Here is a 24,412-nt window from a genome sequence, read left to right on the forward strand (position 1 = left end):
AAGAGATAAGAGCGTTTGGGAGTCTGCAGAGAGAGATGCATCCACCAAAAGTACCAATTTTTCTAATCACAGATGTATTAAAGAGTGTTTTGGTGCCACTTAATCCCTGGTTTTATTATATATACCAACTCTATCTCTGAAACAGGCAGCGTATAAAAAAATCTTCAGTTTCACAACAATCTATAATATACAGTACAATAATCAAACCATGATTTTAGCATTTCCTTAATTTTCTAAAAATTTCCACAGAATCCCAGCAAACTACAACAACAGTACTGCAGGTGTGGATATTATGTACTTTGGCTGGGCTCAGAGCTTATGAAGTTGATGAGAATCTTTTCATATGATTTGATGGGAATCGGATTAGCATTTTAGCAGGCAGTGCTGCAACATAATCTTCATCCACATGAACTATCCTGCTGACAAATATCTGATCTCCAGTAAAGAGGACAGTAGTAAAATGTAAATAACTGGCTCGTGTGTTTCCCTAGAAAAAAGCTATGAATACATTTGGCACACATGTATGCAAGTGTTATGTGGGGTCATGGCTTTATTCATTAACATACTCAGCAATTCCTCTGGTTAAAAACAAAACAAAACAACAAAAAAAAAAATCACTTTCACTAGTAATACTTGACCTTAATGTAGAAGTTATGCATGAAGTGAGGTTTTCTAAGCTATTTTTCTACAGCAAGCTGATTTTTTCTACAGTATCCTTAAAGAATTATCTTTATCTCTCTAAGTGTGTGTCTGTATATATTTTTCCATATATTATACAAGACATGACTTTTCTGGGAACACTGACATTTGATAAATAAATAATTGTTTTGACAATACTGTCTTCCATTTTATGGCCTAATAAACAAAGTCTTAGGTTTGAATACTGGTTTACTTTTTACATTGACATATTTTCTTATTAAAACTTACTTTATCAAAGTTTTGCATCTGTTCCCTGTTTGTAAACCAAGATTCCTTGTCCTGACTGGGTTGAATGACAAATACTTCATAATCTGCAAACATTTGTGTAAAGCGGTTGGCAAAAACTTCACGGATTTGAATGTTCAATTGGTAGATCTTGAATTCTTCTTCATCACACTGAATTTTAAGATCCTTTTTGCTACCGGTCTCCTCTCGCACCTCCAACTGAGAAAGTAAGGGAACACACAAAAAATTTGTATTGTTGCTTTTTCAGTTATTCTAGGTATACAAGATCTTAATTTGCCATTCAGCTGCTACTCAAGTCAACATCCCAATAAAGAAATATACAGTTTCAAACATTGTAATAAAACAGCAACATAAAAAAATCTAGAAAGAAACCTTTGTCTATAAAAGTTCTAATTTCAATAATAAGCCATAAACTACTTTAGTACTGGTTGCACTGGATATGCTTTAGATTAAAAAAGGATAGGTAATAATCATATACATGCTCACATATGCCACATACTTAATTTACTTTCTTTACCCTTTAATCACCTGTATAGGCTTTTTTGCAGGCTTCACCACTCCTGCATATTAGACAGATAGATTTTTCTGTCTGGTGTAATACAAGTCCAGGTTTAGTATTTTTACAGTTTAATACATACCAGCTTTCAAAGGAAGCCAAAAATGCGCAATAAAAAGAAGCTGTGCATCTCTAGTAGCCAATTTCCTGCAACCTAAGTCCTCAGGTAACCTAACTGCGTAACACACAATTCATCACTACACAGCCCAGAGTGATCTTTAACGAAATAAAATGCATTTTCAGTTAATATATGCGCTAGGGTTTATGAAAACAGCAATAAGGGATTCAGATACCCAATTCATAATTAGTTTTGAGAGGAACTGAGCATCTAGGAAAAAAATCAAAGCCACAAGCACTCACGCACTAGTTTGATTACACATTTGCTACCCTCTTGCCGTTATTAGTTACTTTAAGAGGTAGCGCAATACATAATTAGGCATAACACCTAGAGCTTACAAGATCTGCACAACAATGCAGTCACTGCAGCTGTCCTGTGCTTCTTAAAGCACCTCGGTTGCAGCAGCCCAAGGGTGGCTTTAAATGCCACCCTGCAGCCACATGCTCTGCTATTCGGTCAGTTTTTCTCACTGCATCCCATCAGTAGCCCTTGGCATCTATATGTTCCTCACTAACTGGCTATTTGGCACTGAGCAGGTTTTTATTTACATATTTGAGAAAACTGACAGTCATAATCGATACATTCCAATCATCACAAAAAAAGGCTACTAAAATGGGACTTTACCATGGAAGAGAGTACACAGTAGATAAGGCATGTGCAGAAACTGACAATAAATAAAAAGACCTGTACTTTTCCCATCAATTCCCAATCCATTCAGCAAAAGAACAAAAGCTTCTTACCAATTTTCTCCTGAACAAGAAGAAAATAATGCAAAAGAAAAACCTGAGAAGAGGAACACAGCTGATTTAAGCATCTAATCCTGTCTAGTAACCAAATGCTGCTTCTTGTAACCCCCCAGCAGCCCCTCCCCACGAAGCAGCTCTCCTCCCCAGCCTGCTGCAGGTCACACAAGTTCTCTATCTCTTTGGTCCCACCTGTACCCTGAGTTACAGTCACACAGGTTGGAATCAGACTCAGCAACAAAGAACTGGTCAAGATAATTTAAACATGCAAGAAATAAAACCTTTTGCTGAGAAAACCTCCACTTCATCCACAAAAGCTAAAAAAAGCCACAGTGGTCTTTCAGGTAATACATTTTATTCAAAAGTGCCATCACTTTTTTTCCCCAATTCAGGTTGCCCAAAAAATCCAACCAGGGTGACCATGAGCTGTGCACATTCACTTGCTGGGAATCACTAATGCACTTTAGAACATCTACCAGAAAAAAAGCATCACAGTATCCCTATGGTAAGAACATGATATATTATACAAGCAAAATTATACATATTCTACACACAATGAGAATAAAGACACCTACAGAAACCAAGACTGGATTCCATCTTCAGGATTATCTGGATGTCAGTTTTAGCCACATAAATCATCAGAAAGTGGTGTGCATTTAGAATAAATCTTAAAACCAAGAATAAACAAAGCAAGGTGTATTTTTGAACACATTATCTTGGCAACAAAACACTTGGAAGATAGGCAAAGGTTTCCCTACATACTGTGGGTTTTAACCCCACTCCCTCTCTCCCCCAAGCTTGCCCTTGTCTCTACAGATGTTCACAAGGTTTGCAAACACGTTAATATAGAGTTATTTCTAGTGAAGACAGACAAACTGAGTCTTTGGACCACGACTTTAGACCACCTGCTACTGCAGGTCCAGTGAGAGTGTAGATAATTTCATAGCTCACCTTTTCTAGGCTCACGCCTGTTCTTTTAACAAGTGCTTGGAGTCTTGCAATAGTCTCATTTTCCTTGAGCAGCTCATAGGAATTCAAAGGCGATCCTGCTATGTTCCCATTTCTTTTATCAGAAACCAGGTCACATGCTCTGAGGCTCTTCATCTTGGAGGCACTTTCACTGCAGTGAAGGTTTCCCTCGGGTGGAATTCCAAAAGCTGTTAGTATCTCTGAAATTTCCTGAATGAACTCGAGTTTATTTGGGAACTGGGGTAAGTCTTCTGGCAGCTCGATGAAATGGTTGTCTACATCCACAAAGCACAGGTTAGCCTGGGATTTAATTTACAACAGGATACCATTACAATATCACTAAACATAAGGCTCACATCTTATTAATCTTTGGGTTTTGTGCTTGTTAAAAGATTCAAATACATTTGCGTTTGTTTGGTTATTTTGTAAAACATATTTGCCCCAACCATAACAGAACTGGTTGTTTGGCTTTGAAGCAAGCAGCACCAGGACACATTTCCAGGTCTTTCAAGTAGGTAAATAAGAAACAAGATGCATTTTAAAGTCATTTACTAGGTAGGAGAGTGATTGTAGCATATACTAGGTACAGATGCATGAATTTTTTCATACACATACAGCTAGATTTTAATTACAAGATATTTGCAATGCTATTTTACACATATGCATATGTAAGCAGGGGATTGCTTGTTGCTCTGATTATCAGCCTGCTCCTCTAAGAGATTTGGCAAATTCCATTCTAAAAGGTATAGCTTTATTGCAGCTTCTGCAATATCAGTATCATCTTGTTTTGTAAGCAACTTGAGAACTAATGTAATGCCTTGAATTAGTTTAGAAGCTTGTTTCCAAGTGGAAAAATGGAAGAGGCAAGAGGCAAGAGGGAAAACCACCCATGCAGCTTCCATAGCAACATCAAAAGAAGCTACACACCTTTCAAGGATTTACCTCACCCTATATTTGGTGAGGCAGGTTTCCCCTTTCAGCTTCTGTATTGCAAACTCTGTATCAAATGGTTTCACAACATTACATAATTACATACATCAAAGCCAGAATCCCATTCATGTGTGAAATCTGCTTGAAAAGTTAAGTATACAGAAGAAACTCCGCTCTTCTGTAGAAGCATTTCAGTTTTTCTTCACAGCAGAATTAACACAGACTGTCACTTCTCTGTTTAGTCTTCCCAACACAAAATCCCTTCACCCAGATTATGGGGTTCTTCCAACCTAGTTTCATTGCATTATTCTAGGAGGCACACCTGAACTCAGCTCTCACTACAGCTTTGCAGCAAAAAAACCACATCAAGTCATGCGAGCTAACAGATCTCCAGTTATTCCTTATGATGAGGTGCAGAAGGATGGAAGAAGAAAGAAAAAAAGAAGAAAAAAAGGGAGGACAGAAAGGGGGGAAAGGGAGGCCAGAAAGAAAAGAGATTAACCTCATACTGCATGAATGAATGACAGATGACTCCAGAAACCAGAGCAATGTACACAAGCTGGGATCCATCAGTAAGGACAAAGTATTTGCAGTAGGGTTTTGCTGTGGGACTGATCACAGGTAGACCAGGAAAAACTGCCTGATGAGATCTCTTCATTTGAAGTGTTGTGAAAACAGAAATTTAATACTTGTGACAGATTTAGCTCTCTTGGCGTTTCTAAAGAAGAGAGTTAGGATGTCAACTCCTTAAAACACAAGCATCTGTTGTGTTTAATTTCTTGAACTTCAACATTAAAATTAAAAATAAAGAAAATTGTAATTCTTAAAGCAGAACTCCACTGGACACATTACACTAGATTTGCACAGAACTTTGCATTAAAAAGTCCAGTTTTGCTCCACCACAATATTACCCATAGTTACAAAAGTAAAGTAGAAGAATTCCAGTTCTCCATTTTGTGACATTTTAGCATTTCAATACTTGGATTGATTTCTTATGCTCAAAGGAATGCATATAAAACAGTTTAGTACCTCTTGTACAGATCCTTCACTGTAAATTAAATCACAAATTGAATCAGGTGTTGCAAAAGAATCCAAGGTCAATAAGAAGTAGCAAGACCTTGATTCTGAAACAGCTTCTGGTGCACCCTAGAAAAAGTTTTTATATTTTAAATAGAGTGGTTGCCGTTGTTTAGATTCCCCTGTATCAACACTGCTCAAGCGCAGGTGGTGGCGTGTATGCCTGCCCAGCAAAGCAGCTCCAGCTGGGGACGCGCACAGATGCATCTGCCTCTCCTTTAAAGCAGCATGTGGCACAAAGAGACACTATGGACACAAGAACTCTCACGTTTCAAGTTACCACGTGAATTTAGGAACTTCAAGACTTCCACTATACATAGGGTTGTGTGATGATTAGGAGTCAAGTGAGCTCTTATTTATCAGGAACACTGTAAGCACCTCAAGACATGAGAGAAATAAAGCCTTGAAACTACACACAATGCCTCCCAATCAGTGCTGAGGGAAAAACAAAACACGTTGAATTTGTCACAAGCTGTCTGCAAAATAGCAGGACAGACTCATTAAGAAACTCTTAATTGTATTGTTCAATTGTATTACTTCCTTTTAAATCTCTCTTTAATTGATGTCATTCAACTTTCCTGCTTTTTTGGATTATTTTACCTCATTACAGATTCTGCAGAGAACATCACTCTTGGCTAAGTTTGGTTGTACCTAAAAAGTGCTTGTCCAAAAAGCAACCAAATGTTAACCTTATAATGTAGAGATTCTAGGCTTCACACTGAAAATAAACTCCTTGCCAATGAAGAAAAAGCCAAATTTAATACTTGTTAAAATCGCTTCTAAGTATCTGAGCTCATCTGGTTAATTCTTCCACCAGTTAAATATCCCCTCTGCAGAGTTTCTCTTTAAGAGTAATACACATAGTTTAAAGACTCTAAGCCACTAATGATGATTGCTTATCATGCTACTTACTATTTATTTCCCAGGATTTGCCCTATATAGAAGCATAAAAAAAAAAAAAAAGCCAGTGTGCAGCAATACTCTAAAGAGCGTAAAGAATATTTCTGGGGACAGTCTACACTTATTCAGTGCCTGGCTAATAAGCCACAACATCAAGGACTACCTAGAGCACCATAAGCAAAGGAGATGCAGTAGATGGCTTTAGCCTCCCTTAACTTAGGGAGACTGAGCTCATCCTCAAGAACCACGTAAGTACTTATCTGAAAAAAGCCACGTTACGCAGGGAACAGATAGCAAAGACACCTCACTTCACACACCCTTCAAGAGGTCCCAAACCAACATTTTTCTGTAAAACTGAAATCCCAAGTAAATAAACCACCAGTAACAGACACCATAACAGCAAGTCTCACAATGCTGCTACACTACAGATCCAACAAAAAGGAATACCAGTAAGGATAGAGGGGTCCCCTCCCTTAAAAAGCAAGAGAAATTAAATGGAACTTATTTTTAATGAAATCATCACCATCCAAAGCAGTTTGCATGGTGAGCAAGTACACCAAGTTAAAAAAACAAAGGAGGTCTTTGATCACAAAGTTTTACTTGTTTTGTTTCTGGAGGCAGCACAGCGGAGTGAGCTGTGACCAGCTCTGTGTGCCAGCCTCTATGGACACACTGACCATCCGTTTGCACATACAAAAGGAAAATGATACAAAGACAAGATACTTAGCAACATGTGTAAGTAGAGATATAATTCAAAGAGCATCCTTAAATTAGTCACTTGGTATGTCAGTCTCTAGAACAGCTAAATATTCTTTTATTCATTGCGGAGGTATCTATTTCTGGCCAAAAGAAAACCTCAAATAGTTACACACCACTTAAATAGCAGATTGTTCCAAGAGAGGACACATAACATCAGGACACAAAACGTTCTCCTGAGACACTACACTAAGCAACAAAGACGTCACATCCTAATTTAAAAACTTGTCTTTCCCATAAACTTTTATCATCACAAAGAACAGGGTGTCCAGGTGAAAGTCTCACAAACCTTATAAATGTGGATGCAAGTAAGTCAGTGTTCATGTATCTGATGCCAAAGCCTGGTCGCCGAGGTCAACAGCACAAGTTTCCATTGGCTCAGTAGGGCCTGGACTACACCCATCAATTCCAAAGCCAGAGCACAATTGCAATTCTTTAGTTTGACCTCAAGCACAATAAGGGACAAACCCTAACACAGAACTAGCAAGGCCTGCATCAAGCCCATATCCTTCCTTTCAGCTCTATTTAAAAATGTAGAAGGAAACTATTTTGGTTCTGTCAAAAGGATGTCTAAAGGAGGAATTAACATTCACTAATAATGAGTAAGCTCCCTACCCCACTGACATCCTAAAGAAAAAAAATATTATTTTAAACATTAATACATAATTACATAGTATGCAAATAGATGCCCACATCAATTCGGAACAGTCAGTTCTGACAGCACAATCACCACTACTTAGATTCTCTGCGCAGCCCAGGTGCTCAAAGTGTAGCTCACATACAGGTTTTCACATCCCCTCCTAAACAGTCAGACTGAAACATGGTTCTGAGTTAAGGCTCCTACTTGAATACAGCATTGAAAAACTAAAAACCATGCATTTACAGCATGTATCATCTTTGTGCATTAGGTCCCAACCTTGCAAATAACTACCCAAGTAACACCCAGAAAACATGGATATGCAAATTTATACACATGGCTGCTTGTGGAAAGTGTGTTCACAGTGGTCCTAAACTCTGAAGGATGCTCCTGGGCCATTCCTGTAAGCAAATGGTGGCCCTTTGCGTTAATTCTCAGTGGTACTGTTCTTCCTGCCAACCCAGAACTGGTGACTGAAAACAACTTACAGCTGCAGCTTTCAGAAACACAAATTTAATTGCTCAAGTGTCTGTTTAACACTGAAATACAGGCAAACATAAAACTGAAGTCTGTCAATAAATGTGCAGTATTATCAAGGTTCTATCACTCCAGCAGATAGCCTGAGAACGCATACAAAGCAGTGATTATCTTTCAAAATAATTATCTTGGCCAGTCTGGTCTAAATGCGTTGGCATCAAGAGGAAGAAAGGCTTTTTAAGTGATCTTTCTTATCTTCTAAAACAACGTAGAAAAATAAAAACCCACAGAATTTGTTAAGATTTAGCATCTTTTTAATGCTTGAAATAAAAATACTGTGAATATATCTCTGTCTTATATTAGAAGAGAACAGGATTTTAGCTTTCCAAATCTTTCAACCTTTCTAAAAGAAAAAGCTATTGCCCAAGACCCTTGGGATCACTTCATTAAAAACAAGGGTTTTTTTTAAATGAGATACTACTTTTGTTTGATTTATTATAACAAACAGTGCCGCAAAACCAGTGTTATTTTCGCTCAAAAGAATTTCGATTTCCACCTTTCTCCTGCATTAGAGAGTATGGAGATGTACATGCAAATCCTGTAGCATGAAATGGCCCAGATTAATTTGCTTGTTAAAAATGTATTGCTATAGCACTGCAAAAGTTTCTTTAAAAGGAAATTCAAAGACACATCAAAAAAACCCAACTTACTTTAGTTCTTGCTCAGTTTATGATCTGCAAGAAAGCTAGTTTAACCACTTCTTTTTGATCAGTTTTACTGATAAACAAACCACACTTTTGCCAGCAACATTTGAAACAGCTACATGTTCTTCCCTTCCCCTTTGATTTCTGCAGCACCTTCTTCTAGCACCGCGTGTCCCATGCACCCCCCTTTTTCTTCTGAGCTCCTCACAAGCCTCTGATGCAGCACACAGTGAAACCACAAGGATGTTCAGACATACAGAAAGAGCCCTCAACAAAGCGGCAATACATATAAGAACAAGCTTAACTTTATGTGCACCGTGTCACCGACACGTAGAAGCAACTCAATCCCATAGTAAGCCACCAGCCTTTTCTACAATTTCACTGAGCCACAGAGTCTGATCTTCATGTCACTGGTGAACTCCAATGAATTCTCCATCAGGTGCTATTTTCTGATGTAACCAAGGGATAGTCTAAACTTGAATTTACACAGATAATTTGCTGAAGATTAATGATCATCTGACAAAGCAATAACTTGTAGGATACAGCTGGGTTTCCATGCTTCCAGGGTAAAGCATTCCTTTAAAGCACCAAAGGTGACCAAAATCTGGGAGACTGCCACCGCAAGCAAACCAAAACAAGCCCTATGGTATGTGTGCAAGACGAAAACCTGACCAAGTTGGGACAGATAGTATTTTCACATACACTACCCTAGAACACTTCAAGCAAGGCAAATTAGTCTTTTTAAAACTTCATTATAAAACTGAAATCACAAAGTCTACAGTGACACTGAGGCATCCATACTATGCTAGATAAAAATATTATATTCTTCCACAATGCCCTTCAACTGAGAAGCACTAACTAGATTTCCTATCAAAGCTCACTTCTTTGGCCCTTGTCTAAATGAGATATTGCTTTCTTTAACGACAGTTGTCCCATGTATCCATGTAAATAGATTAGCAACAGAAATGTAGTTTATGCAGTTTCCAAAGACTGGGTTTTTTTTTTTTAAGAACTCAAAATAAATTAGAACATAGAACAGCTCTTTATACACCCTTTGTGATAAGTGAGGAAAATTCTGATACTTACTATATCGATGAATCAGGAGCCTAGAGGCAGGACTTGGAAATTAAGTTCCTCACATAACCCAGATGATTTCATAAAAGATCACATACATTCCAAATTTCGGAGATAAGCAATGTTAAATATTAATATCCATTTTGTTACTGATGAAAAATTTGTCTTTATTGAAATACAAATAATAGAATCCATACGTCTTCTACTGTTGTACAGCACAACATGTTCTGCATGTTCCGTGTTAGTTGCTATGTCAGGAATTCAGTATACAGCTTCTCTGGCGCTTTAAGTGATGGGTATCTGAAAGCCCCATCATAAAGCAAAGTAGTTTTGAGATGAGCCTGTAATCTCCAGTTCTAAATATATTAAAGCTGACTGATTAAATTATTCATACCAGAAATACTGATCCTGACCATTAGTTTCACTTAGTGAGACCAGTACACACTCTGAATTCTGCTTTACATTTTAAAACAGTACGTCCACTTCTTGTTGCAACAGCAGGAGGGGTTGGAGTATTTCTGTTTGGTTATTTATTTAAAATAAGCCCTCTACAACAAAAATCTCAACAATAGAGAGCTCCTGCTCTTCCTAGTCTACTTTGCCTCTCATATAAGCAAATCTATTGATACAGGATAACTTCTTAGTCATCTTTGAAGTCTCCAGCACATGTTCAAGACCATTCCTATGCCACAGCTACATTCCCAGCCTGCAGTGCCAGGGACTTCAACAGTTCACAAGAAAACTTACTCAGCAGTAACTACCAAGGGGATTTCTCAGACTAAGTCACACTCAGCATGTACAAAGCTTTAAGAGCTCACTCTTAGAATATGAAAAAGCTGAAGCTTCAGAAGGCCAAGTTTTAGTCCTTCAGCAAATGCCATCACATGTGCACGTTGCTGCCCATATCTCAGTCCTGCGTATCCTCCCCTTGCTGCCCTCCCAGACAGTTCTGATCTCCGCAAGATACAATCAAAAATCTAATCCTCCACATTCATGAAAGGCTATCTGTAAAACAAAAAGTAAATTGACGTGCCAGATGACTGTTTAATACTACTTTGATTTCATTTTTAACATCTGAAAAAAGACCATCTACCTTACTTTAAACCTCCAAAGTAAGCTGATAAGACTCTCCAAAATAATTTACCTTTTAAATAATTGAAATATCTATTTGAAATTATAATATGTTTATGTAGTTGGAAATATTACAGTGATTTTAAAATGAGAAAATTCTTTACAAAAGCAGGACAGTCTTTTAGAAGCTTGTTACAATAGTGATAACACCCATGGTGCATATTAACATGCATATCCACAGAAGCATTTTACTTTACCAGCTATTCTGTCCAAAAAGTATACTAACCATATTAATTAGGCCTGTCAGTACATCCAAAATTCTGTAAAAATGTAGTAAACCAAAGCAATAGTCTGTTTTCATGGCAAGAACATACACTACTCTGTTATTAATTATGGCAGTGCAAAAAAAAAAAAAAAAGAGAGGGAGAAAAGAAAGAAATCAAAAGACTGAATAATTTAGTTTCCACAGAAAAAATAACACAGTTTGAAGAGAATTTTCCTTTGAACTTGCCAGGAAAAACAAATGAAAACTATCAGCATATGGATTTGAGAAAAAGAGCAATGTTGGCATGGTGACCAGACTGGAGGTTCACAAAAATATCTTGTCTTTAATTTCACGCAGCTTTTTTAGGAAGTTTTTTTTGTGTCAAGCTATGTTGCAGCACTGCCTGATAACAAAATTAAAAAACACCATCACAAAACCCTCTGCCTGCCACACTTTTACATTACTGGGAAAGCAGATAATAATAGAAGAAAACAGACAACCAGAGAAAATGGCAGAGATTAGAGAATCCTACCAGCGCCTGTAAGTAGGGCGTTTGCCATGGTTTACCCAGTCATTCCTGCACAAAGTTACACCTACAAGTAAACAGCCTCTAGCAGAGGCCAACGCTGTTGTTCCATGGCTAGTAACTCTGCAAGTACTTGCTTCCCAACGGGCCACCCCACATAGGTGTCCTGCTTCTTGACAACGGCCAGCCAGACCATCCTGTCAACACTCAGCACTTTCTACATACAAGAGGAAATAAACTATTCAATGGTGCTCAAGGAGAGAAGTCACGCGGCTGATGGACGGAGCTGCCTCCCGAGCCAGGCAGACGCCGAGCACCTGACACGTGTCCCCCAGGCAGCTCCTGCAGACATCTCCTTTGCTACCTCAGGAAGCAAAACCACTCTTGGTCCCCTGATCCTCACCACCAGCTCTTAAACTTGTTCTTGGCACGTTCCTTAAAAGAATATTTGTGGAGTGAACAGTGGGATAAAGTAAATAAAAACATCTAAGCAGTTTGAACGTAGTTCAAGCCCCACATACGAGTTGCAGAACCTTTACACACTGTTTGCTTCTCCTTCATGCAGTGGCTGGTGTTAACAGAGTCTCACTACATGGGAGAATGTCCTGAGCACTATCCCAATAGCACCGGTTTGGTCAAGTATATGCTGACATTTTGCTGCAGACTGAAGTATGCATTCTACAAGAAAACTGGAAATAGTTTTAGTGCAGATACCTGAGAGGCTGAGTCCACGTAAGCCAACCCCAACTCAGAACTGCAGTGCAGGGAAACCCAACCTAACCCTGTGCAGGAAGGAGCCAGTGCTGAAGCCGCTCAGGCTTTGCTCACTCAGCACTCCACTGCAGCAGCTGGGTGGCCTTTTGGCCACAGTCACGGAATTCACACTGCACTTTCTTGCGTTTCCTAGTACTACAGGGCTAAGTTTTGCAGCACAAAAATGTTCTTTCTGTAACCTCACTGCATCGGTACCTGTAAAATCACAGTTTAAAATTTCCGAAACAGAGGTTTATTTTTCTATTTCACCAGATTTTCTTCAGCATTTCCAAAATAAAGAGCTATCCCAAACCAGAGCCAGCAAGAACTTCACAATGGCTGTTACAGTTGGCACTAGTGTTTTGGCTCATTCTTCTCTTCCCTCATAGTCATGTACAATATTTAATCAATTGAGACAAGCTCCTCTCACCTCTTGAGGAAGTTCCAGCTTAGACCTGTCATCCAGCCCATTAGAGTGCAAGCCCATGAGGTAAGGGACAGGGGCGTCTAGAAAATGGAGGAGGGATGCTGGAAGAATAGGAACATACACATGCTGCCACTGAAATGGAAACATTAGTGCTGTGATGGTCTCTGCCACAGTCATCAGTCTCTGATAATCTGAAAAACATCAAGAAAAAAAATATTTCTTTCACAAACATTTTTAAGTAAATGAATTTATGTTCAAGAAATGAGAACTTGCTTTAAAACAGAAACCACAAAACCCAGTACTAGCTGAGTGGCATCGTAATGAAAACCCAGACTTGTACACCTAAGCACATTTTGCTGCAACAACAAAGAGAGCTCAATGCAAAGTAGGTCATTCTACAAGTCATAGGGAAATGAGCAAATTGAGTCTTAGCATCCATTAAGTCACCCTCTGCTACCTATACGATGATTACCAGGAACACCAGTTTGAGTATGGAAGCAGTATTGTAATCGGCTAAGAAACACATCGGAAATAATTTCTCCGTTTTCTATGGAAGCCTTGGATGAAACCCAAGGCATCTGGAATCTCCAAATAAACATTTTTAAAAGAGTGATTGAATGTCTATGAAGTATGCTGTATGGCAGCCAACCCAACAGTGCGACTGAAATAACTATGTAGAAAATAAAAGGACCAGCTTCATTTATCCTTTGCCATGTATGACCCAAGTCTCAGTTCAATGTAAAAACAATTCATCTCCTAGAATTTACCAGCAGTGCTAAATGCCCCTGTGCATCACACATACCAAAGGATCTTTTTATCCAGCAGCTGGTGACTAGAGCTGTTAACATTGTTGTACACTGGGCCAACACCTCACCTTCCTCTCTTATAGTACAGAATCATCTTTAATGGTTTTTGATACCTATGCACTGTAAAGGAGGAGGCAACACCAGATGAACTTGGAGTGTGTGGTCTAATACAACTGCTGAAACAGTCAGACTGCTTTCGAGCTGCCAGGGTGGAAAGAGTGTAAAACAAGCTCACAACTAAGACAATTCCTGCCTTTAGTCAAGTTATAAATATATTAATAGTACAAACTGGAAACATAGGATGCTTTCTTTTTCATGATACTGCAGCAATATCCAATTCCAGCCAAGAAAGCGGGGGCAACAGGAGGAATGGGGAAAAAACAAAACAGCATCCTTCATATGTGTGGTGAGGTGTGGGGTACACATGCCCTAACATGTTCATAAAACTACAGACACTATCAAATTGGCAGAGACACTTGAATGCACAGCTTCAGGTGTTGAGGTTGCTGAAGCTGCTGCGCGCTGTAGCAGAGCAGATGAAACCTGAAAAAATAACATCTGTTCTAAACAAACACTCTGGAGAAAAATTAAGCTTAGCCATGTACTTTTTGAGACTATTGCTTTATTTCTGTTCTTTAGCCATCTTCCACTCAGACTTCAGATAGCAGAAGACAAAGAGCCAAGAAATTCAGTTCCTAGAGTTCATTATTAACTTTGTTTGAAGACAAAGCTACAGAGTTTGGGGTCTGCAAGGAGTCCCATAACCCAGGAGAAACTCCACACAGGTTTTGCAAACATCAGGCATAATTTCGAAATCTAGGCTTTTGATTTTTCTTTTCAGATCAAGCTCTGCTAGTGGAAAAGGTTACTGCACAGAGCTACTTATCATTGCCTCACAGTACATCTACTGTGACTGAGGGAGCCTACAAACAAAACAAGCAAGAATAGCTTAAACAATTTTAAATTTTTGACAAAAGCTTACTGAAGAATTTAGGAAACACTCAATGAACATCAACAGCAGCGCTCCCCCATTCTGCCAAGACACCAGTTTCTGCCTACACAATTACTTATTGGTTTGCAGCTTTAATCACAGCCTGACTGCAAAGAAGTGATGAATTAATGGTACGCTTCAGGAAGAAGAAGAATCTATTCCATACCCTATTTTCTTCAGCTTTAAAAGGAACTTTAAATGTAGTCACAGATACACAAACATTCCAGCTGGTTCCTATTCAGCTGTTTATTTGAAAGAACAAGTCTCAGAATAGAAACAGTGTTTTCCTACTACACAACACCCCCTGTCTAAGCCTGCTGGCTAATTTAAGTACAACTTCTCTCTCTGTCATTAAGCTAACTTTATTATTAGCCTTTCAAATTAATTACAAAGTAACATCAATAATTCAGAATTTCTATCCACTTAGCAGCTACCTCCTGCAGCCAAGTTATCTGCAAATGCAGCTCTCTGACCCTGGATATCCACATCACTTAAGCCATTCCCAACTATTTGGCCTGCACGATCATACCCTCCAAGTAACACTGACTACATTCTGCAGGCTTTGTGCATGTCAGGAGCTGTTGGCAAAAGGCAACAACAAAGGCAAGAAGCCTGCACACATAAACCAAAACAACTTCGGTGTTTTATTAAGTTACATCTATCCTGAGAGGGTATGGAGGTTTTTTGGTTTTAAGAAAGAAGAAAGCAGCACACTGCTAATACCAAAGCATTACATAAGATTTTAGAAGAATAATAATAAAATTAAAAGGGGAAGAAGTGCTTCAGTAGTGGTCTTGCTCTTGTTTTTGAAACCAGAATATGCTTATTCTGGTGCAAATGACACAGAATCACTGCTAGGGGAAAAAAAAAGACGACATACCACTAATGTGCTATTAGTTTGGAAAGTACTTAATTAATCACTGTGCAAGGAAAAAAAAATCCACTACTTTTTAACATGACCTCTTAAGAACACAGAAAAAGGCTTAATTGTTCTTCTAACCAATCACTGTAGGTAAAATATGTTATCCTTTAAAGCAGCGGGTGTCAAACTCATTTTCATGGTCCTGAAATCCTAAAAACTCCTTTATACAGTCCTAAAATTACATTTGGCCCTTTGAAGGCAACCATGAGGCTGCTGTGGCTCCCAGTGAAAATGAATTTGACACCCCTGCTTTATAGTGTATATGAGAAGTTACTTGCACTAGCATTCATTTATATCTAATATATTTAGGCATTTTTGTTGATCTGTAAAAAGAAAGTAAGCCCAGGAAGGAGAAGAATTAAGGGATCTTGGGTCTACAGAGAGAGGAGCAGGATGGGAAGAAGGTGCCAGCTCTAAGAACCATGGTTCCACCTCTCCATTCTCACATCCTACTACAAGTCTATCAAGTGCCTACAGAAATTCTCTGACTTGGCCAAATTTAAAATCATTACATGGTCACATTCCAGAATATTTTTCCTTCTAATCTTCCTACTTTATGGATTACAATTAAATACTTTCGTATTTGTCAAGTAGTTTCCATTCCACATGCAACTCCCACACTGCTGCTTTAATGTAGAGAGGTGCCCCTACAGTGGTGGACCACAGATGACTTTGGTATGGTCAGAAACTATATGGATAAACCAGAAAGATGGGCTGCTTGCCAGGGTTAGGCTTCTCTTTAACCTGAAGGGGAAAAAATTATGTACACAGTCCCTATGGAAAGGTAGCATGCAATGCAGTTGAGCCACAGAATAAAGCCCTGCCTGGAGAGTTTGCCTGAGGCATGCCTGTTCATAGCTGAAAGCATGGTGTAAAAGAAACATTTTTCAACAATTTTTTCTGAGCACAGGCTTTCAGTATTTCAGATTCCTTAGAGAAAACACAGGTCACTTTAATTGGGCCTTTTACTTCAAAAAACCTGCAACTGCAGTAAGAAAGAACTGCGGTTAGGAAAAGCAGTGAGTCCAAGTACTTCCTGCTCATGTTAACTTGTGTCCAACAGGCTGATTGAAGATGCCTGCACCAAGCGGCAAGTTTCCTAAATCACTGGAAGCACAAGGAAATGTCCTACATGAGAGATAAGAGTTGAGCAACATGGGACTAATGCTGCAAAGAAATAAAACTAATAGTTTAAATCTCCAGAGTGAACAAAATATTAAGCAAGCGAAACAAAAATGGGGAGGAGTGATTCAAAAGCAAAGCAGAAAAAAATCCTTTATTTGTACTTCAAAATGGGAGCGGACAGCAAATACCCAGAAAATAAAAACTGTTCAAGATCATAGTCTGTGGCAGTGGTGTACTACATTTCTCCTTTTATTGTTTTTAGCTCCAAGCAGATTTCACAGCTGCCTCAAACCAGTGCACACTTTTTAGAAGCGCTCTAGGTGCTCTGCAGAGATAAGGAATAGGTCTGTTTCACAGATACAAGAGCAACATAAATTGCAGGAAGGCAAACCAGCTCCCGCAGAACAGCGTGGTGAGGGTAGTGCTGAAGGGCTCCAGCACCATTGTCTCTGCCAGTTCCTGGGCACTGGCTCAGCACCAGGAGCAGCTTCAGATTCTTCACTGTCTCGCAGGCACCTGCATTCCTCTAACCCTTTTCCAAATGGGAGACAACTCCCTTGAGGTCAATCAAATCAAGATATTCATACATTTGGCTTACACTGATCCAAAACATACAGGCTGTGCCAATATAGAGGGACAAAAGAAGCATTTCCAGATGCGTGAAGTCAGAAATATGTCAAAGGAATCTTAAAGCAAAACACATTCACTGCCAAGTGAAGTTACTCCTATTCCAAGGATTAACTGCAACTTATGATGCTAAGTAATTTATGTCAAAATGGATTGCATCTGGCAGCAGAGCTTTGTGGTTGTTTTGTTTCAGTTAGGGGGGGTGGTAGGGTTTTTGTTTATTTGCCTGTTTTTTAAAAAAAGCCAATCTCACAAGCAAACCCTCTGATCCTGACATGTACTGTTCTAAATCTAAATCCACCCAATAAGTATTGCAATCTCATCTGACCTAAGAGAACCAGAAATTACCCCAACCAGCTCAACTGTCACAGGTTTGAGCACCAAGAGATTTAATAAACACATAGGACATAAAAACAAACAAACAAATTTATATTCTTAAGGACAACCTAGGCCTCACATTACTGCATGTGCAAGAACGTGAACAAGCCCTTACAAAAGTTCAAGCAATATCTGACTCCATGTAGAACTGATTGCATTATTACCTGTATCTGCACTAAACATTCCCTGTTTTACAAACAGCAAAATCCATGTTAGTGGAGCATACAGAAGAGAGAGTAGAATGTATTAGGAGCATATTCCAGTTAAAGAAAATTTAAAAAAAACACAAAAAACTAAACAAACCAAAACAAAGGAAGGAAACTGGTAAGTAAAGGTATAGACAACCAGAATCTCACTCAGAAGCTTCATTTTCTTACTGATATCATCCTCTTAAGTGAAGCAAGCAATTGCCTTACTAAAACATTTTTCGAATCATTGCCATATAGAAAAAAAAAAAAAAAAACAACATAATATCATTGTTAGTAAAGACAAAAACAGAAATTACAGAAAGAAATTGCCTGTCTAGAACTTCAAAATACTTCACACTCCCATTTCAAGTAATATGAAAATAATGTGCATGAGTATCAAGAGCATTTCAGAAAAGGAGTCTTCGACTTGGCTATTGGCAATGCCAGCAGTAGGTAGTAAATTCTGTTATCAAGTCACTGGGAGCTTTGAAAGTGTTCTGAGTGTCAGAGATTAGATCCCTCAGAAAGTACTTAAGAGAATCCACATTTCAAAAAACCTATGACTACTGAGAAGGCACTGTCATAGCTGGGTGGTCAAAACTGAGGGCCAAAAGCCTGTGAACAAATAACTAAAATTATTCTTCTAGTGAAAGAAGAGTTTTCAGCAAGAAACTATAGGTGAGAACATGACAGAGAGAAAGGACATATCCATCAGGTGCAACACAGGCCAGCTCAGCCAAAGCTTGGGGTGAGGCGGGGGAACAGTGGACAGAAACTGTCACAAAGAGCCAGGCCCACAGGCCTCCAGCAGCACGGATCCCTTTGAATTCCATATGTCTGGGCCTGCAAACAAGAAACTCAAGTGTTCCAAAGCTATTTTAAGCTTCTTTAATTAGCTACTAATCAGACACTTGGAAAGTGTCCAAGAAAAAAAAAACTTGAACCTATGAATATGACTGGGAAAGAGAATACAGAATACGGAAGGTTTGTCCAGAAGAGAGCTGAGTTCCAGCCCAGGAGAAAAGAGCACTTATAATGTGATGGCCTGGAAACAGATCAGGGAACACTGTTCCAACATGGCAATGCATGCGTTGCTCTTCTTGTGGTGCTTCCAAGCGGCCAGGCACACGTGGTCCCACCACAGGAGGGTCTCGGGCACAACCACATCGAGCACAACTGGGCTGCGCTCTCCTGACGGTGGAAGAGCTGATGCTTGAAGCTTCCACTGGTGGGACTCAGAGATCCACATAGAAAAACTCACCCTAAATCTCAAACATATGAAGGCCTAATCCATTTCTGAAGAAACCATGGAAGTTTGTCTTCTAGGCAAGATTTTTCTATGAACAATAAGCGAAGTAATTTATTTTTTTAAATCCAAGAGATTATCAAGCACAATAAGGTTTTTTTACTGTATTTGAATTACTGTACAGTCTCTCTCTGGTGGTTAACAGTGTTTATATAATACAATGCAAGAACTGTGACTATCACCCTGCTGCCATTTTACACTTTAAATCATTTTGACTATACACACAAAATCCACCTTTGGCTTTAGTCTATGCACACATGTCAACACACAAACATCTGTATTTCATGCTAATAAAAGAATGTTCCTAATAACTGCAGATTGTTTTATAAATAGTTACCATTTTTATACTATGTATTTCAGTGACAGCTCAATGTAAGAAAACATCAAAACCAGATTTCAGTAACACCACCAGCTATCCCTGGATTTGTCTTGGGGTATTCCAGGCTTCTTTACCATTACTATAAAACAGTGTTCAAAATGCAGTCTGACCACTTGAAACCACACCATTATGGATGGGTGAGTCTGGACTAACATTAGCCAGTTTGGCACAAAAAAAAAAAATAGTAGAAAAAATAGCTTTTGGCATAACTCCACATACTCTGTGTTAAAGCAACAGTATGCAGAGTAAGAAGCCCAGAATTCTCAAATTTCAACACAGAAAATGGATACCACTGACACATTACTTATTGATAAACAGATGTATTTCAGTTTAGCTGCTGTCTATCCTCTCCAAAGCAAGTTTTATCTATGTGACTTCAGCAATAATTGTTTCAAGGTCTTAAAAGAGATTTGGGATTTAAATTCAGTCAATTTTTTTTTTTTTCCAGGTAATTTTATTTCAAAATATCAACTGAAATGTCACTTTGGGTACTCCAAGAGCAAATTATATTTTCATCGTTAATTCTTCAGAACCATATATAATTAATGTCTTCTCAAAACTCGTGGCTAGGTCAGCAGAAATAGGAGGGAATTCAGCTGGGCAGCTGGAGAGGAACATGGGAGAAGGCATAGCACTCTAGCCAACAGCACAACATTCCCAGACAACAATAAAGAGGACAGTCAGACCATGAATACAGGAGATCATGTGAAATTGCAAAGTTATAAGCTTAGGTGTCTAAAACCAGGAGCCAATACCATGCTCTCTCTGCAACTCCAGTCCTTTTCTCTACATTAAAACCTGCATATAGATCAGCCTAACTGCATTAGCATGCTGTCATCACTTTAATGCAGCTATTCTGTTGTTTGTGTGTTTTTTAAAAATTCAAGAAACAAAAAGACCTTGTTTCGGTACAACTACAAGAAAACAAAAAACAAGTACTCACGCTGTGAATAAAGCAGTATCTGAAATTCCAAGAGGGCACAGGTGAAGAGTTGAACCACATTTTCTACTCCAAGCAATTCGAAAACTTCTTTAACTGGAAAATCAAATAATGGTAGTTCGCTGGTGCTTGGCCTCTGGCAGATAATTGGTCCATAAACACCTGAAAATTTTAATGACCTTCCTGCTGGAGGAAGAGGAACCTCATAGAGAATATTGTAGATGTAGCTTTCTAAAGGTAGAGGTGGTGGCTGAGGTGAAGTCACTGCTTGGTGAAGTTGCTCTAGCACTTTCTTACAAGCTTTCATGAAAGACATTGGAGTAATCAGACAAATGCACTTTGAGACGTAGAGCGTGTCTCTGCTGATGTCATAGGAGTTAAAACGCTGTAGCTTTGAAACAGAAGTGCCATTGCAGTCTCCGGTGCTGCTGCAGCTACCTTTGTCATTCGTGGGGGGAGTATGAAGAATGTCATACTCAGCATTGTGCATGTGATACAACGTCTGCATTGCACTGCAGATCTGTTTGCTAGTAACCTCCTCAAAAAACGTGAGAGAAAATCCAAATGTCCGTGAGCCATCTTCACGAGTAATAATAAAAGAGTGGAACTGAGGTTCTCTGGAATCTGCTTGTGTCTTGAAAGCAAGCCCTTTAGGCATACACAGCTATAAGAAAGTGGGGAGGGGAAATAACATCAATTAAAACACACTTTTCTCTCTCCCTGCCCCCAGAAGCATTGGTGAAAATAGGATTTAGAATTCGGAGACTGCCATTCACTTTAAACTCTATTAAGTGTTACACCTCTGTACAATACAGTAATATGCATCTAAGTTGGAAAAAACTAAAGGAACATATTAAAAAGGCTGCATGCAGGTTTTACTTGAAACTCAACCATTTTGTTACCAACCTCAATGGGTATAAAATAAAAGAATTCAAACTTGGAAAAAGGAAAGTATTTTGGTCACTAAGACCAGAAATCTGACAGAGAAAAGTACAATATTTTATCTAAACTGAGAAACCATACCTCATTCCGTTAAACAGAAAAATCATGCACAAAACATTCATTAATTGCAAACTAATTTATTTCTCTATCAATTATTTAGAACATAACAAAAAAGTTGTAAAAGAACAAAAAAACTCTCCGAGGGACTTACCACTTACATGTTTTAACTTAATTTCCTTTAAAAAAAAATCCCAACTAAATAAAAAGGCCTTTTGGGCCTGCACAATTTAGAGAAATTCATTATTATTCCCAATCTAAAACAGACATCACACTTTCTTGCCAAGGAAAACACAGATGAATGCCTTCAATTATTAAGGTAGTTTTTGCCTTAAAAACAAAAGCCATTAAATGATACTGACCATTCCCACTGCATCCTGGTCAAAAGGGTTCCATTCAACATTCTCAGGATAGCGAGCAAGAACTTTGGATTTAAATGTGCGTCTTAAGGGAGTCTGTTCAAAATTCTCCCCTGCAGGTGAAATAAAAATACAGAAGTAAATGTTTCATTCTCTTTTTAAGCTCAAACAAGGACAAAAAGCAGGACATCAGCAGGCAGACGCGAGGATAAGTGAATTAAGCACACACTCCCTCTAAGAGAAACAGAAAATGCAAGACAGTTAGTCAGCATATAATCAGACTGTAGATATTAGCAAGAATTAGCATTGTAATGTTTCTACATCATTAAGTATCTGTGCTTTTCCTTAAGCGCAACTATCTTGTGATTGTGGTCATGAGAGCAATTCTCTAAGCTGCTCTTCAGGTATTTCGCATTCTTGTTAAAGCAGAGCTAAAGCTTCAGTTTCAGTGGAATTTTGTTACTGAAGAAAAGCACAAATAGACAAGATGCAAAGATGATGTAATTTTAAGACAGCCATACAAATGGCATCACTAATTTCTTCTTCAAGACTTAGAAAAAAAGGGTATCCACCATCTACAAGAAGTTAGCTGTGAAGAGAGAGTCTAGAAGGTTAAAAGATCAAGAACCACATGAATGCTCATGAAGACAGGCTATCAGATGAACAAAAATGTGCTTTTTTTATCCCCACTTTTTCCTTTACCTTCTGTTGCACTGGAAATGAAACGGCTGGCACCATCTCGGGTTTTAGAGGCCTGTATATACTGGCATAAAGCTATATAACAAATAAAAACAACACTGCATTATAAATTTCATACTGTCGACTGTTGCTAACACATACCACTAAAAAGTACGCAAGTATTCTATACAGACTTAGCATGCATAAGAGATAGTCTACTCTCCTAATATGCTTTTTACACATATACAACTTTATACAAATTCCTCATTTCAGGTACATATTTCTTGAAGGAGATGATCAGTATGTAACAGAATATAGCTCATAGCTCCTGTGTACACAACCAGAATGCTGATGCAGCAACAGGAATTAGCCACTTGTTCCATTAAAGTTTTACACACTGAACTATAAAATACTCCCAAAGAGCACATGATGAAGCTAACCCCAATGCCAAAGACCATTTCAAGGGCTTTAGAACTACATGAGTTTAAGTGGTATGATCCAGCTTTTCCCAGATGCTATCCACACAGTACACTGGCTGATATAGTCTTGTTCGTAGGCTCTCAAATTTCCTCTAGAGCAATGATTGTTCATGTTGATAGCAGAGAACTTCCTGCAGTAAATCTTCTGAATATGTGTAGTTGCTTTAAAAAACAAAACAACCACAAATGGGCACAACTGAGTATCCTAAAATAAGCTCAGCTATATTACTGGAATGCAATTAGCTAAATGAGCATGCAGCTGTTGACAGCTGCACTAACAATCAGACACAATTGCGTGAAATCATATGCTTTAAATAAATCAAACTATTTCAGCAACACCTGCAAAAGAGAAAACACACTTCAACTCCTCATTTGTTTTCTTACATGCAGCAATTACACGACAATCCAAATCAGTTTCAGAATTGCTTGGGTTTGTTCTGTACTTTTACAGTAATATTTAAAGTTTAATTACTAAGCCAGTTTAAGATCTTTATTTTGTACATTTAACCTCCACAAAGTAGCCATACACAGAGAGTTATAGCAATGCCTATAAAGAGACTAAGAAACACATTATACCAAACAAAACTTCATTTCCATGAAATGCTTAAGAAGTCCCCTGACAGCTGAGAAGTTGTAACTCTGGATTTTATTTAAACTAAGTCTTAAATATTACCTCAAACAGGGAACTAATCCTGAATCAGGACCTAGGACAGGTCTCACAATCCCTAAAATAGTCACATCTAGTTTGCTAATCCTCTGGGTTTTAGCAATGATTTTCATACAAAAGCACTCAGCTACATTATTTATTACTTTGTTCAATAATATAATTTTTCAGAGAAAAAAAATAATATTTGGGAAAATCTGAAACACATATAAAGAGAGGGATAGGAAAAAAAAGAAAGAACTACAACCTTATTGGGAAAAAGCAGTGTCAGTGACATAAAACATAAACAAGGCACTTCTGCAAGAGCTGAAAACAATCTTAAAAGATTAAAATAAGCATTTGAAAAAACTTCCAATCTCCCAGAAAGAGAAAGAAAAACGGACATAATGCCACATCTCCAGCTACTGACACAAACATACACCCAAGAGAGTCCTCTGTAAAAGAGGTTTTAAAAATAAGTCAGGAGATTTAACACACCTACTGTTTTCTATATTTGCATCTGTGCAGATGATGTAATGTCAACTTTTAGATAATTGAGGAAAAACCTCAGACATTTACTAAGCTGGTTTGTTCCTGTTATTTTTGCTTCCACATACGTATAAGGGAGAAAATACCTGAAAGCTAAATTTTCTCGTGAACTTGG

The 24,412-nt window shown here is 38.4% G+C and overlaps 1 protein-coding gene across 6 annotated transcripts in view; it reads right to left on the minus strand.

Annotated features, from left to right (window-relative positions):
* Positions 1-24,412, minus strand: part of DENND5A (DENN domain containing 5A) — a 67,896-nt gene that overhangs the window by 25,918 nt on the left and 17,566 nt on the right. For 4 of the 6 annotated variants that reach the window (XM_082059059.1, XM_082059057.1, XM_082059055.1 and 1 more), the window contains exons 2-7: positions 22,651-22,722; positions 21,952-22,061; positions 20,594-21,254; positions 12,932-13,119; positions 3,314-3,631; positions 928-1,143 (exon numbers count right to left, since the gene is read on the minus strand). In XM_082059059.1, the coding sequence (XP_081915185.1) occupies positions 928-1,143; positions 3,314-3,631; positions 12,932-13,119; positions 20,594-21,254; positions 21,952-22,061; positions 22,651-22,722 (1,565 nt within the window). The remainder of the gene's footprint in view (positions 1-927; positions 1,144-3,313; positions 3,632-12,931; positions 13,120-20,593; positions 21,255-21,951; positions 22,062-22,650; positions 22,723-24,412) is intronic. The other 2 variants (XM_082059058.1, XM_082059056.1) reach the window with 1 other exon arrangement.

This window comes from Streptopelia decaocto (assembly GCF_964273445.1).
Source record: "Streptopelia decaocto genome assembly, chromosome: 7".
NCBI classification, from domain to species: Eukaryota; Metazoa; Chordata; class Aves; order Columbiformes; family Columbidae; genus Streptopelia; species Streptopelia decaocto.